The 15860-nt window shown below is 36.8% G+C and overlaps 1 protein-coding gene across 2 annotated transcripts in view; it reads left to right on the forward strand.

Annotated features, from left to right (window-relative positions):
• Nucleotides 1-15860, forward strand: part of TENT5A (terminal nucleotidyltransferase 5A) — a 380492-nt gene that overhangs the window by 327692 nt on the left and 36940 nt on the right. For both annotated transcript variants that reach the window (XM_055274170.2, XM_055274167.2), the window contains exon 3: nt 2695-2741. Coding sequence is in view for 1 of the 2 variants with exons in the window: in XM_055274167.2 (XP_055130142.1) it covers nt 2695-2741 (47 nt within the window). In the remaining variant the exon portion in view is untranslated. The remainder of the gene's footprint in view (nt 1-2694; nt 2742-15860) is intronic.

Here is a 15860-nt window from a genome sequence, read left to right on the forward strand (position 1 = left end):
GATTGGCTTTTTTATTTAGGATAACACCGTGATGACCCATCTAAGTAGTTGTACCTACTAACAGTTCATTGTTTCAAACTGCTGAATGGTATTTCATTGTATGGATAAGTCACAGTTTGTTCATCCACTCACCTGTTGGAAGAAATTTGGTATGTTTCCAGTACTTGGCGATTACAAAAAAAAAAAAAAGCTGCTATGAATGTATACAGGTTTTTGTGTATAAATGTGTTTTTATTTCTCTAGGACAAACACACCCAAGAGCGTAATTCCTGGGACATAGGGGAAGTGCATGTTTAGAGGTGATATTTTAATAAATTTGCAGTTCTTAACCAATATAAACATCCTTATATATCCATTGTTTGTGAGTTCCCACAATTTTTATTTATAATAAGAATTAGAGCTGCTATGCCAAGGCTATAGGCATATTTTAAATGCCTTAATACATATTTCGTTCTCAAGAAGTCATGCTAATGTCTACTCCTTCCCACCACAATTATACGAGCAAGTCTATTCTCTAATTGACAATAGTGATGAATACCTTTTTAATTGTTGCTAATCTGAAAATCCAAAATTGGTGTCTTGTTTTAACTTGCATTTTGATTTCTTATAAGTAGAGCATTTCTATGGAGTATTTGCATTTCTTCATAAATTTTCTATGTATGCCTTTTGCCCACGTTTGTATGTGGATTTAAAAATTTTTCCTACTGATTTGTTTATGTGTGTTTGTGTATGTGCATGTGTGTGTGAGTCTGTGTAAAGGAAAGTAATATAGTATCATGTATGCTGCAAATATTTTTAAAGTTTGTGCTTTGCCTTTTAACCTTTTTAAAAAATGCTTTTTGTCATAAATATATTTCAGTTGTCTTACAGGCAAATCTAACATCTTTTTTTCCCCTAAATATATGTAAGTACTAATAACATATAATTTATGTTAATTGAATGTAAATAAGCTATGAAGCATTCTTTCATTCTCTATTCTCTGAAATAATTTAAGTAACATTAGAGTTACTTATTCAGGAAATATTTGGGGGAAAAATTCTACTCATACATCCAACTGGGTAGGGTACCTAGGGCAAGGAGAGAGTACTTCTTTGGTATCTCTCTTCATTTCTTATGGTATGATTATTTCTTAGAACTTCCAATCTCTTCTTTAGCCCATTTTGCTATTTTGGCTCTACACATTTCCTTAGAAAATAATCAATTTTCCTTAAGATTGTCGAAGTTACTGCCATAGAACTGCACAAAGCACTACTTATGATTTAGTGATTTACATTATTCCCGAGAACAATTAGAACCACTAATGTTTTTCTTATTTAAGTGTTATGCAAATAAAAAGAAAAAGAAAATACTCTTTCCTTAAATTTAGTGAAAATTTTCTTTTTTCCTCCGTTTCCACATTTTCCTCCAAAGAGGGAACATTTAACTCACATCCATTTCCACACACTTTTTTTTCTTAATAATAATTTCTTTCACATCCTCTTTTCTCTACTTCCCTTTAACCTGAATTAAGTTTAGCCTTTTTTCCTTCTCTCCTTCTTCAAAAAACAATTATGACTTGGAAAGGATTGAATTTAACATATTCCCAAATGCTTCAATTAATGTACTCCTCCCAGCCTGAGTAGAATCATAATTCCCATGAAGATGGTATGCAATTTCCAAGAACTCTACAGGCTGGCTCAATAAGAACTTTTTAGACTGCCACATGTGTCAGGAGTAGCCTTGCTTACCAAACAGAAGCCAAGTGGGGTAAGATTACTCATGAGAAATATCTTTCTGTGGATGAAATTCTGTCTTCTAACTTCAATTACACTTAGCTAAAGAAATATGGACAGAAACAAATGACTTGAAATAAAAGATGAATACAGTTCCATGCGAACGTACAAACGTTGTACTCACAAAGAGAACCTCACACTCCAGGAAAGTACTTGGTTATTTCTTACGATAAATTATCATAAATCTTGACACTCGACTACTTTTCAAGTTGGGGACTTTAGGGTACAAGGAAAGTAAATTTAGTTCCAGTCATGTTAAGAAAACATGTTTATTGAAGGAGGTAGCTGGTAACAGAACTAGGAAACCACCAGGGCTGAAGTAGGAGGATAACTTTTTGCATACATTGTTTTCACGTGCTCTCAATAAAGGTCACACCTTAGTAAGCCACCCAATTCCCTCCAACATTGCCTCTACTGCTCCCCCACCCAAGCAATGCATAATGTGATTGATCCCTAACAACAACAAGCTCGCAGTCAAACTACATAACCTCTAAAATAGGGATAGCCTCATCATTGCTATCTGCAACCCCACAGTAATGAGGTCATTAATTTCAACATTGTTTAGGGGGAGAATGCTTTATATCTGGTGACTAGCTTAGGTAGGGACAAGCAAAGTAAAATTATAAATTGTAATAAAAAACACAAAATGACTTATTTAATCAATGTTGCAATTTATTCTTTTTAAATCTTACTACCTGACAAATAGTTCTTTTTCATCCCTCCCTCAGCTTTCAGTGCCAATTAAAGAAAACATCCCAGAATTTGTATTATTGTGCTCTAATTATAGTTGAGGGTACAGTGGCATGTGATTGTGGTATAATAGCTAAAGCCCTGGAGTGCCTTTTATTCCATTAAAAATGACCTTAGCCTTGGATCACAGAGCTTTGCATTGATTTGTCTTTTTGTGGTTTCCTCTCCACAGGTCTGCTTCCTCAACCAGGGTGATGCATTGAATTGTGACACATGCAGGTCAGTGAAATTAACTATCTTTCCCATGAGAAATAATGTATCATTCAGCATTTGCTATTAATGTGCCTCTGCTGCAAGTGAATGAAGGCGTATAAAGTGTATGGAAACTGTAGAGCAGATGAACACTGCATAAATATCCTTTAATGTTTATGATGGGGACAATAATTGTCTCATCTGTAAATGGGAGGGATTTGGGCTGCAGAAAAAGAGATGTTGATAAATCTGGTTGCTGTAAAAAAAATGGCTGTAATTGCTTCTATAGAAGCTATACCTCCTTGGGTCTAATTTGAATTTTGTTTTCTGCCTGTTTCAAGGAGGTCTTTTAAAACTTATGATTGCTATTGGATATGATTGTGTCTGTGGAAAGACTTCCTAGCCTTCTTTAGAACTTAGGAGGTGCCTCTGTTCTTGGCATAGGCAATATTAATCTCAGCTTACACTGTCTCTGGATGGGATTTCTGTTTGAGAAACAAGAACTAGAATGGAGGTGAGCTTTGATTATTCAAATTCATCTAAAAAATATCTCCTGAAGGCTTATTGAAAGCCAGATATTGTGCTGGACAGTGTGCGAGGTATACAAAATTCATGAGCAAGCCAGTGATTCTCACTTATCCATCTTAGAAAGTGTGCTTGAACCCAAGGGGGCATGTACCAAAGTGTTCACTGATGTATTGTTAATAACAGTGAAAACTCAGAAATGACCGACATGCCCATCATTAAGAGACTGGCAAAACCAATTCTGAGATATTCATACAATGGAAAACCATGCATCATTTGCAAAGAGGAAGGTAGATCCACAAGTGGAAAGGTCTCCAAGACATGATGTTAGAGAAAAAATAACTATATAAAGTGATGCATCCAGTATGATACTCTATGTAAATGCACAACACACACACACACACACACACACAGTCACACAAATACACACACTCTCTTTCTCTATTATTTATTTTCTCCATAATCACTGTGATGCATAGCAATGACTCTGGAACAATACCCTCTGATGTAGGTCCTCCCACTGCACAGTGGCAGGAAGTGTTATTCACATGGGTGATGGGTTGTTTGGTGACAGTCTGGCAGCCACAGCTGATAGCCGCACACCAATATGATGACTCTTGTTAACTTGGGGGCATGAAGGGGGCCAGGATTAAAGATAGTTGTCAAAGGGAGTTTTAACTATTAGCTACAATGATATAATTCTCAAAGGAGATTATATTAATGAATTAAATGTGTATCAAATACTAATTTTAAAATGAGTAACATGTAATTCCTGCATTCTGGGTGCTAACAGTCCAGAGGAGAAATAGGTACATACTCAAATAATTCTGATGTAAAACATAGTGTGGCCAGTACTAGGCTTGATAACCATGTATGATGGCAATATGAAGGGGAGAGGGGTCTGTATTTCTGCTTCTTGGATGAGGAGAGATTTATTGTAAATCTCCTTAGTGAAAGGAAGACTTTCTATTGTACAGTATTCTGGCCTACACATTAAGCAAGGCTAGGCAGCTGTGATGTTATCACTAGCTGTCTTCTAGCAATTCAATCATCTTAGAAGATTGAATAAGGGGAGAAGAGGAAGGCCCTAGAGGCAGAGCCAGAGGGAAGGTTCTAGCCTGTATTCCCTAGGAATCATTTGTTTGTAACTAAATAAACTAACTCTGGCTATCTAAAGCTAAGAGAAATGAATTGGTGGGAGATGAGGGGTTCACAGTATCAGAAAGAGGCTGGAGGATTGCATTTGGATAATATAGGTTGGGTACCAAAGCACCCTGAGGCAGTGGGAGTGGTGTTGGTGGAGGACAGACCCAAATCTCTTGTGCAGCAGAGAGCCTGGCTGTGAATAAAGCATAGTAACTCCATCATCTTTGCATCTTAATTGCCCTGATGGACCCAGACTAGGTCACAGTGCACTCATTTTTCATAGTGGATGGCAGAGCATCAGTAAGCACAGCACTGTGGGAGTCCCCCCAAATGGGAATAGAGTGGTCAGGGTAAATGACAGAGAACCAAAAGAAGTAGTGGTTTTATCAACTGAGTACTTACTTACCAATTACTGTACTAAGCACTTTATAGGGACATTATTTCATTTAACATTCACAATAACTCTGTGAATGAGGTACTATTACCAGTATTATTATTCCCATTTTACAGATGGAGTTAAGTAACTTTCTCAGGATTGCACATACCAATTTAGTAGTTTGGTTCTGAGCCTGTAATTTTAATGACCGGCTATTGCAGACATCCACTCTTCATTCCCTGTTACCTTTCTTCTCTCCATTTTTCATAGGAATATGGAACATTTTAAAACATTGAATAGAAAATGTGTAAGATACATTATCCTTAAAGCAACTCAAAGGGCTTTTACAGCATAATCTCAGTTCTTGTCATACCTCCAAATATAAGGTGAGAAAATAGTTTGATTCTTATTTTTCTGATAAGAAAAGGAGGCAATTATGAATTATATGACTTGCCAAATCATCTCTCGGTTGAAAGCTAAATTGAGACAAAGGATCAGGACTGTTGAATTAATAAAGTAGGTAATTCATCCCTCTCTTCAGAAAACAGTGACTGCCACCACCAGTGAGGTTTCTGGCATCAGTCCTTATTTTTAAAAAGACACTATAAACCACAAATCAGAATAAGCCACCCAACCCCCATTATTTAAAACACATTGGCCCCCATCACATTTAGAATAAAACCTGAATTTCTCCCCATAGCTGTGAGGCTTACAGGAATCCACCTCCCCATTTGAGACTCTTCCACTCTCTCCCACATTCATAGTCTTCCTTTTGTACCCAGATACTCCAAACCAGTTTCTACTTTGGGCTTGAACCACTGGTCCCTCTGCTTGGAATGCTCTTCTCTGAGTCTTCACATAGCTGGCTTCTTCTTGCCCTGCAGTTCTCAACTTAAATAACATCTCCAAGAGAACTTTCCTGACCACCCAAACTAAAGTAACCCATTCTTTCATATCCCTTCATCATGTGTTAGTTCTCTCACGGCACTTTTCACTACCTGGAATATTTTTCTGTATTTGTTAGTCTATATCAATTGATGGATTCTCTTCTCTAGACGACAAACTCCAGGAGGGCAGAATTCTTGTCTGTCTTGTTCCAATCTTTATCCCCAACTAGGACCCACAACTGTATGTGGCACACAAATATTCACTGAATGAATTATTTTCAGTTTACTGAACCATTTAGGTTTCTCTTTTATCCCTCAAAGGCCAAGTAATTGTAGGGTAGTAAGTCTGGATAAGCCTTTGGAAGATTTGCTTAATTTTATAGTTCAGAAAACTGGGACAAAAAAGATGCATAACTGCCCAAGATCATAGCAAGTTAGTAGCAAACATGGATTAAAATTTGTGTCTTTTGACTTACAGAATAGAGCTCTTTCAGTACATTGTCCTGATCATACTTTTAACGTGGTGCTGAGGTGACCTTTTATTTATGACTTCTGTGGTCATCATACATTAGAGATAACAGAGTCACATATAGGTGTTGTTTTTCTGAAGACGAATATATTTATCACTGGGCTAGTTGGGCACCTGAGCTGATTACAGTGACAAATACATGTTGAGCACTTTCCATGTGCTACACACTATTTTAAGAGCTTAACATGCATTAATCCATGTAATCCTCATAACATCTCTACTAAGTAGGTACTATCATCATCTCCATTTATAGATGTGGAATTTGAGGTAAAAATGTTAGCAAACTTGCACAAGGTCACATAACCAGTAAGCTGTGGAGCCAGGCTCCAAACCCAGGCAGTCTACATAAAAGCCACCTGCTTTTCACCATTAATGCTGTTCTGCCTGCCTTGACCATGAGACACAGTTTATCCTTTAAAACCCTATCAGACAATTTCCATTGACAGGAAATAGGGAAAAATCCTGGGTGACTCATGAGGCAAATGAGAATCAATAGTGCAGTTTCCACCAATGTAACATTGGCAGAACTGTCTTTTTTAAGCTTTAATTTTCCTTGTACAATGGTCCTCCATAAACAGCAATGAAAAAAAAAAAAAAAAAAAACAGAACAAACACCATTGAGTCACCAGCTCCCAAGGTCCTGAGTGGTGCTTTATTGATGGTAGGTGTATGGAGCTTCCTGGAACATGTTGTTCACAAATAAAGATGTCTTTCTGGCCTTAAGAGAGTGTGTGGATCCCGCTGGTCTGGGAGCATGACATATGGAGCCAAAGTGTTTTACTAAAGCTGCTCTCTGAAGTTGGAGATGGCAGTTGGGTTAGGGCATAGGCACTGGGCTGGGGAGAGACGCAAGCAACAGAGAACAACATTTCTCCCTCCTGAATGGGAGCAAGCATCTTCCTTTAGATTAAGTGCTCTCTATTTCCTGAGTGAATAGGGACAAGTTTCCTAAGCTAGAACCTTTCTCAATTCTGATAAGTTTGAGTTATTGACTTTCCACTCTGATTACTATTAAAATTTCTTTTAAAATAAATCAGAGGTAGAGTCCAGTAGAATATAGAATCTTAGATATAAAAAGAAATAAACTGTCTTCAGGAAGATTAGAGTACAAAGTGAGTATTTAAATATTTTATTTGATAATATGGGTTAGTGATGTATCTTCCTCATCCCCAATTTTTAAACCCTATATGTTTATAAGTTTTGGAAGTTTCTGTGGAAATATGTACTTCACAGTATTAATAAGTATCACAATTAATTAATTGAACTCCTGCTATGTAGAAGGAAAATAATATTAAAGTCACATCGTCATGAAATATTTTCAAACTAGTTAGTAATTATATAAAATTCAAACCTGTTTCCTCCTACTCCGCACTCCATACTCCCACATAAAAACTACCAACAATGACAATATTCATTGCAAGAAGCACATTTGAGAGACCATATGAAATTGTCCTTCTTATTGGTCTAAAGATGTTCTAATAGCATAGAAATTTAAAAATGGCTCAACCGAAATAGTACAAATAATATGGACTAGGTATTGGGAAACCTGGATCTTCTTCTAATTAGTTGTTTGCCCTTTTGTGAGTCATTTAGACCTTCTGACTGACCTCCACTCCTCTCTGCTCTAAACTGGGATTAATAGTGTATGCTCTCTGCAAACCTCTTAAGTTTGCTGCCAGTTTCAAAGCAATATTTGTAAACCGAAGTATACTCTACAAATTCAGAGTATTATGAACCTTAAATAGCTAAGCTCTGTCAACGTTTTGTTCTTAGGGCATCGTATTTCTCTGAGTAGAAGTGTGTGAGCTATAATACTATGCTGCTACTATCAAACAGCCAATTTTGTCTTTCAATGGTTTTAAATATCAGCCTGAGATTTAAGAAAATAAAAATTGACAGACTGTTGGGTTTTTATTTTCAGATGCAACCTGAGAATCATAGTTTCTGGGACTGAGTAAATACTACTTATGCTTGTCTAGGAGTAGAGTCAATTCAAATGGCACTATGTCAACTTTGTTAACGTCATCAGCCACAGACTTTTTCTTGTGCTGCCAATGATACAATTTATTGCTGTTTTTAAAAAAGTTATAGGACGACCATTTGCTTTTCCTGCTAAAGTTTTCCTTGTCATTCTGATTCTTTGAGGTAAAATGAAGAAATGAGGAGAACCTATTTTGGGGACACATTTAAAGAAGCAACGTTGGCCATTGTTAGATGAATGACAGGACTTGCCTTGTACAGTAAAATGTGAACAAATATTTGAAGTTCTTTTAAAAATCTCTTTGAAATCGACATGAATGAATTTTGAACAAGGCAAAATAGTAATAGCCACTGGGCAAGAAAAAAATATTAGAAAGCGCACATACAAAAAATCACACAAGGATGTGTGTCTGAGTAAAGAAAGCAAAAAACATCTTGAATAAAGTAAATACAGTAAAAACAAAAAGGAAATTGCATTGACACAATCACTCTGGTATATAATTTGAAAATATTATCAGTTTCCTAAAAATGAAACTGAAACTAAAGCACTGAAATATCAAGTAGCAGTGAATATTTTAATAATGTCTGCCTCAGAAAATGTAAAAACGTAAAATTTTAGGCATCGGAGCAACAGCTGAAGACTAAATGCAAAGTGAGACGAATTATTTTAGAAAAGCCAATTAAAAAGTAAATCCATTTTGCTGTCTACATAACTCATCTTCCCCAGAAAGCATAAAGGTCAAACGTTTAATAAATCCTATTAAAACAATTCTTCAAGTTGCCATTTTGCTACACAGAGGGTCATAGACATTCCAAGCTTCTATATACATAAACTGTATCGTAGTACCCATTGTCCTGTTGTGTATTGCAGACTTGCCCATGTGAGCCATCAAACAGACGGATTATAAAGTGTCCTGCAGAGAAGGTGGCTCTTGTCTAACATTCAACTCTTTATGGTAGCTAGGAACACCTTAACAGAAGTCCCTTCTGTCAGAAGGCTACCCAAGGTGGTGGGCCCAAGAAGATGTCCTTATTATTCCCTGAAATGGTTCAGTGGAAAGATAACTTGATTCAGATTCAGAACCTGGGTCTGAACTCCAGCACTGACACCACAAGCGGAATGACCTCAGGCAACTCACCAAATTTCTCAAGGCTGGGCTTTGTTCATCTGTGAGTTGTGAATAATAATAGCCTAACTCATAGGATTGATGTGAAAATCAGATGAAACAAAATGTATCTGCGAATGTGCTTGGCAAACCGTGAAATGCTAATAAACGCATGGCATATATAGTTCCTGACAGAGTAGTTCAAGTACAGTACTTGCTTTGATTTCACAGAATTACTTAGATGAAAAACTCAGCGAAGTGTGAGCACTTCTGCGCCCTCTTTTTGTACAATGGATTTCATGTTAATTAGTTCTAACCAACTCCATGTTGGGGAGAAATGCATTTAACTTTGGAAACTGCCCCATATGGTATTACTAATATTAACTGCCTCCACATTGTTTTCACTGCTGGGATTATCGCCCTGTGCAATAAGCAGTAGAAGCGGCATAATGCCATTATACATATCTAGATGGTGTCGAGACAGTGGGCACCCTTTCACATCACTTTCTACCAGATTTCCATACATCTGCCCCTGCCCCAGCCAAGACTATTTGCTTTCCACCTTTCTCATACCACTTGATTGTTTCCACTTCTGTGTTTTTAGAAGCTGTTTAACTTCACGTTATCCTCATTTTTCTACATGGATGTATTGCTCTTACCATCTTAAAGATCTACCTTTCTGGAAACCTTGCATGGTTGGTCCCATTCTGCTTTGTTAATTCTAATTTCAATGCCACTTAATAGACAGTTGTGCAAGACCCCATATTTCAGTAGATGTTAATGGAGTTTTAGTATAGTGTATGCAACTAAGAGTGGGTGTACATAACGAGGGTGGATCAATTCAGTCACTTCATTGCAGCTTTCAAAAAAAAAAAAAAAACAAATGCAAAACTGGTGCCTCCAGTTTCCATTTATGAAGAGAAACTGCCATGAATCAGATTTTAAGTGATGTTGGTCTCAGTTTCTTTCACATTCCAACTTAATGTGTTATGCCTGAGTGTATATATGTATGTTTGTGTATTTGTGACCTTCTCAACGGCTTAACTCCTCAATTGCTTAATCAGTACAGCATGGAGAAAATTCATTAGATAGGAAATTGTAGTCTGTGCTGCCGTTAATTTGCCAAATTAATTTTCCAAAGCTCAATCTCTCCTGTAAATTGAGTATGTCACACTAGCTGATCCAGAAGGTCCCTCTGGGGACAGGGAGACAGATTTCTCCCTGTCTATGACTCGTAGACAGGGAGAAATCTGTAATACATCTATGCTAGGTCATATCAGAAAAATACCTTGCCATTCTCTGCCATGCCATTCACAGTGAGTTTAAAGTCGCTATACTTTATATAAATGTTATTGTATGAGACAGAAAAGCAAATGAAATAAAGGGAAGGAGCATGGAAAATATGCTTCTCTCTTCTAGACTTTTTCAGTGGGAGTATATTGTGGACTGACATAGTAAGTCCAAATGTTACAGCTTGTTCCTGAGTCTGGTGCCACTAGAAGCCTTGCAGAAGAGTGCAGTCTCCTCCATGACTAAGTTCCAGATACCAAACGGCCTACTGCCTTCACCAGTCTGAGTCCCAGAGTCTCCAGATCCAACATCTACACTAATTAAAAAGGCTCTTTTATTCTGTGGTAATTGTTTGGCTCACTCAGACTGTGCTAGAGCTTTGGAATGGAGTAGGAAGCTGTACAGGTAGCTTCTTGTAGCAGCCCTAAAGTGGAGTTAGGTCTATTGACTACTGCTGCTGCTGCCCTGGGCAACCTGACCCAGGGTTCCGGATCATCAGGTACAAAGAACAGCATCCTCAGTCCGAAATCAAATTACTCCTTTGATTAAAATACTCCAATGGATCTGTAGGCAGTTGATGGATAACCTGGGAACTTTGAAACTTTCGTCGACTTTCTAAGGAGAACCAATATGCTATGTGTCATATTGAATAAATGCTTAGTAAGTATTTATTAAATTACTGAACCAGACTAAATAACATTTTAAAGAAAGTTTTCCACAAGCTGTGATGATAAGTCAAAATCAGGAAGTTAAAATTATATGGAAATGAGCATCAAGTTCTATTCTTAGGTTGACAGTAATTAAAAAAAGATTTTATGTTTGCATAATTACAGATTGCAAATCATTTATACATACTTAGTTCATTTAATGACTGCCAAAAATGCCACATTTCTATACTAGCATATTCTTATGATATTCCTATAAAGATTTTTTTTAACAAAGTGTGACACAGACAGTATAAACAACTTTCCTGAAGTCACAAATCTAGTAAATTGCCAATTGAAATCAAAGTCAGTCTTCCAATTTTAAGTCCTAGGCTCTAAGGTGCTGCATGCAGCTAAGGGACTATTTGTTTAGTCCCTGCTGTCTCTTAATCCACTATCAGTACCAATCCTTTGTATTTAGATAGAGGGAGCCCCGGCTTCATTAAAACACCTTTCAAGAGCAGCAATCTTTCTTACCTTCATGAAAATACATCATCTAGAACAAGACTAACCATCCTACTCAACTGTGTATTGGCCAGGCCCTATCTAGAGCATACTCTTTTGAGTATTACATTGAAAGATTTGAGATTTATGAAAAGTCAGAAAGTGGAGAGCTGAGGGAGTTTATTCTAGTGGTGAAAGTTTTTAAAACTATGTCTTACAAGGAGCAATTGAAGAAATTTGGGTGTTCAGCCTAGAAAAAGGAATATGGGGGTTGAGGTGGGGTAATATATGGACAGAGAAAATATATTTATTGTCTTGTCTGAAGGCTATTACATCAGAGGGATGAGACCTGTAGCTCTACAGGCCAGAATAGCACTGGTGAAAAGAAGTTATAAAAAGGCCATTTAAAAATTCAATATAAAGGAAAATTTCAAAAAGTAAAAATCACTAAAAAATTCAATACATTTTCTTGTGAGGTATAACTTGTAAATGATCAAGCAAAGATGAGTAGACCATTTTCTGAGGATGATATAGACATGATTAGCACTAGGTAGGAGGTTGAAATAAACACTCTTTAAGACCTTTTCTAAGGGCCTCTAAGATTCTATGATTTAATCTTTCTTAAAAATAATTAAGCTTAAACAGAGGACAAAAAACACATCTGTTCTCATAACCCACATTTCTAGTAGTACCTAGGTTCCACTATCAGTGCCAATCATTTTCCCAAAATTTAGCAGCTTAAAACCTGTATTTTGTGTGTCAAGATTATGGGGAGACCTCTACATTGTTTAGTGCTTAACTGGGAAGACTCCACAGCTGCTATGGGAGTGGAGGAGAATTTGATGGCTGAAGGCTGAAATTTTCCAAAGCTGTGCTGTCCAGTAGAGAAGGCAATAATCACACGTTGCTATTGAGTGCTTGAAATGTGTCTAGTCTGAATTGAGTTGTGCTCTAAGTTCAAAACACACACACACACACACACACACATACACATCCACTATTTCAAAGACTTTGTATGGAAAATAAAATAATTTAAGCTATCTTGTTAATAATTCATATATTGATTATATGTTGAAATAATACTCTTTTAGATATAATGGGTAAAGTAAAATATATTAACATTAATTTCACTCATTTAATTTTTAAAATATGTCTAATAGAAAATTTAAAACTTCATATGTGATTAATATATTCTTATTTAACATGGTTGATCTCATGGTATTGTTCATTGATGTATACTGTGGTTGATGCTGGCTATGGACTGGCACTTCAGCTGGTGATATGGTTTGGCAGTGTCCACACCCAAATCTCATCCTGAATTGTAGTTTCCAAAATCCCCGTGTGTCGTGGGAGGGACCAGATGAAGGTAATTGAATCATGGGGGCAGTTTCCCTCATCCTATTCTCGTGATAGTGAGTAGTTCTTTTGAGATCTGATGGTTTTATAAAGGGCTTCCCACTTCACTGGGAAGTGATTCTTCTCTCTCCTGCTGCCATGTGAAGAAGGATGTGTTTGCTTCCCCTTCCACCATGATTGTAAGTTTCCTGAGGCCTCCCCAGCATGTACTGAACTGTGAGTCAATTAAACTTCTTTCCTTTATAAATTACCTAATCTCAGATGTGTCTTTTTTAGCAGCATGAGAACACACTAATACAGCTGGGCAATTGATGGGAACACCAACATGTGGTCTTTTCATGTGACTTAAGCTTCCTCCTAGTATGGTGGTCTCAAGATAGTTGAAATTTTTATATGACAGGAGAAGACTCCAAAAACAACCTTTCCAGTGAGCAAGGTGAAAGCTGCCTTGGCTTTTTTGACTTAGGCTTGGAAGTCATGAAGTCATGTTGCATCAATTTGCTGCATTCCATCTGTTATCAGCAAATCATAACCCTGCACAGATTCAAGAGTAAGAAACACATTGTAGTAGAGCATGTGGAACATGAGCTGTTGTTGCAGACATCTTGGAAAATATAACCTTCCACAACTTATTACCAACATAGACCAACAGAGTTATGGAATCTCCTTCTTAAGATTAAAAGGGCCATTCCTGAAGTCTAAGTAAGTCCTGGATTGTGAGATTGGAGTTCTTCTAAAGACACCCTCAAGTCTTACAATTAAGCAAGGATATACTTTAGGAATGTCACTGATAGTCATTTTTAAGTGGGGATGCAATTGAAAGTGTAAACTGTCCTCTAAGAGTTTTAAAAGCTGCCTACATGCTAATAAAACAATCATGAATCCAGCTTCCGGGTCACAGAGTTGAATCACATAACACAGAATACTCCCAGTTTTTTTTTTTCTTTTTTCTTTTGGTTTATTTATAGTTAACCAATAAGAAGTGTATTCCTAATTTCTGAGAGGTACATGTTCAAAACATGCACAAGTCTTTCCTTTTTCCAAATGTTTTAATTTTTTTCTTCATTTAAGTTCAGCCTTTTGAACGTCAATTAACAATTTATATACAATATGATGTGAAGATGTATTATGTATGTCCATTTGGGAATAAATGATTTTTGTCACAAGCATAAAATTCTTTTATGAGGTTATTTATTTAGCATAATCACCCTGTATTTGCTTTTTTAGAATGGGTTATGGGTGGGAGGGATGTGTGAAGCTGCCCCCAGAGCATAAAATATCTTGAAGATTAAATCAGCATTTGACTTTAATCAAACAAATGTAATTGACCCAGAGGGCCTAGTAAAGATGGAATTCCGGAAATGAGTGACTGTTGGTTTTTGTGTGTTTTCTTCCTTAAATATTAATAGGAATTGTCCATGTAGAGTTAGTTCAGAAAATCAGTTTGCATTCTTGTCTTTAAGCTTCCTCTTTAGAGTTTTGATTTCTCAGATGATTTGCACTTTGATATTAATTTGGTAATAGTAATTATTCATTTATAATGAATTTAGTTATTTATAATCATTGAATAACCATAATTTAATTCTAATTTGCATTTAATGTTAAATAATCCTCAGTGTCAGTGCCTGAGTCCATTACATTCCCCTAGGTTATAAGTGGAAAGCGCTGTCCTGCAGCACCTTTTGATATGCCTCATTGAAAGATGATTTGATGAGCAGTTAATTAAACTGAGCAATAGAAGAGGAGAGATTACAAAATAACTACAACAACATACAAAACCAAAAGTAGAAACAAACAAGCCAGCATTATTTGCAAATGTTAACAGAATTCTGCACTGCCTTCGAATTCCAACTGGCATTTTCTTCCTCTTCATACAGCAACTATTGAACGGTTTCCCTGTTCCTTCAGGATGGTGGCTAGATTCACATGCTTGAAAAGCACACAGATGTGGACTGGATTTTATGGCACACACAGAGGAAGTTCAGCTCTTCTAACATTTGCTTTCTAAATAATGAAGGCTCTTGAAAGAAATCATAAAACAGAAAATAAGTTCTAATGCTTTCACCAAAGGATGCTTTTTGTTGTTTTTGTTGTTGTTGTTTTTGTTTTTGTTTTTTTTGAGATGGAGTCTTGCTCTGTCACCTGGGCTGGAGTGCAGTGGCCTGATCTCGGCTCACTGCAAGCTCCACCTCCCGGGTTGAAGCCATTCTCCTGCCTCAGCCTCCCGAGTAGCTGGGACTACAGGCACCCGCCACCACGCCTGGCTAATTTTTTGTGTTTTTAGTAGAGATGGGGTTTCACCATGTTAGCCAGTATGGTCTTGATCTCCTGACTTTGTGATCCGTCTGCTTTGGCCTACCGAAGTGCTGGTATTACAGGCGTGAGCCACTATGCCCGGCCTTCCAATTGATTTCTTACTTAGAGGCTCTTTAGCCTGTGGAACTTTTTGCTTTTATTCCTTGTTTTTATGTAAATAAGACTAATAGGTAGCATAGAATACTAACGTTCTCAATGTAGTCTTACAGAGAGATGGGTACTACTCAGAGAATTGACAAGAGTGCTAAATGAAATAACCAAAAAATAAAATAAAGCCCTTGGGTTGTCTATTTATTTCAATTAACTAATAAATCTGGTACATGCAATGCTATTAATGTGAAAGTTAATAACATGGACTGGCTTATACATACATAGGCCATATAAGTTTGCTTATCTGTAAAATGAGTATAAAAACATCGAATAGGATTTTTGGAAAGATTATGTAGGATAACTTTAATCTACAGCTTAACAGAGCACACAGTGAGTC

This window comes from Symphalangus syndactylus, chromosome 4 (assembly GCF_028878055.3).
Source record: "Symphalangus syndactylus isolate Jambi chromosome 4, NHGRI_mSymSyn1-v2.1_pri, whole genome shotgun sequence".
In the NCBI taxonomy this organism is placed as follows: domain Eukaryota; kingdom Metazoa; phylum Chordata; class Mammalia; order Primates; family Hylobatidae; genus Symphalangus; species Symphalangus syndactylus.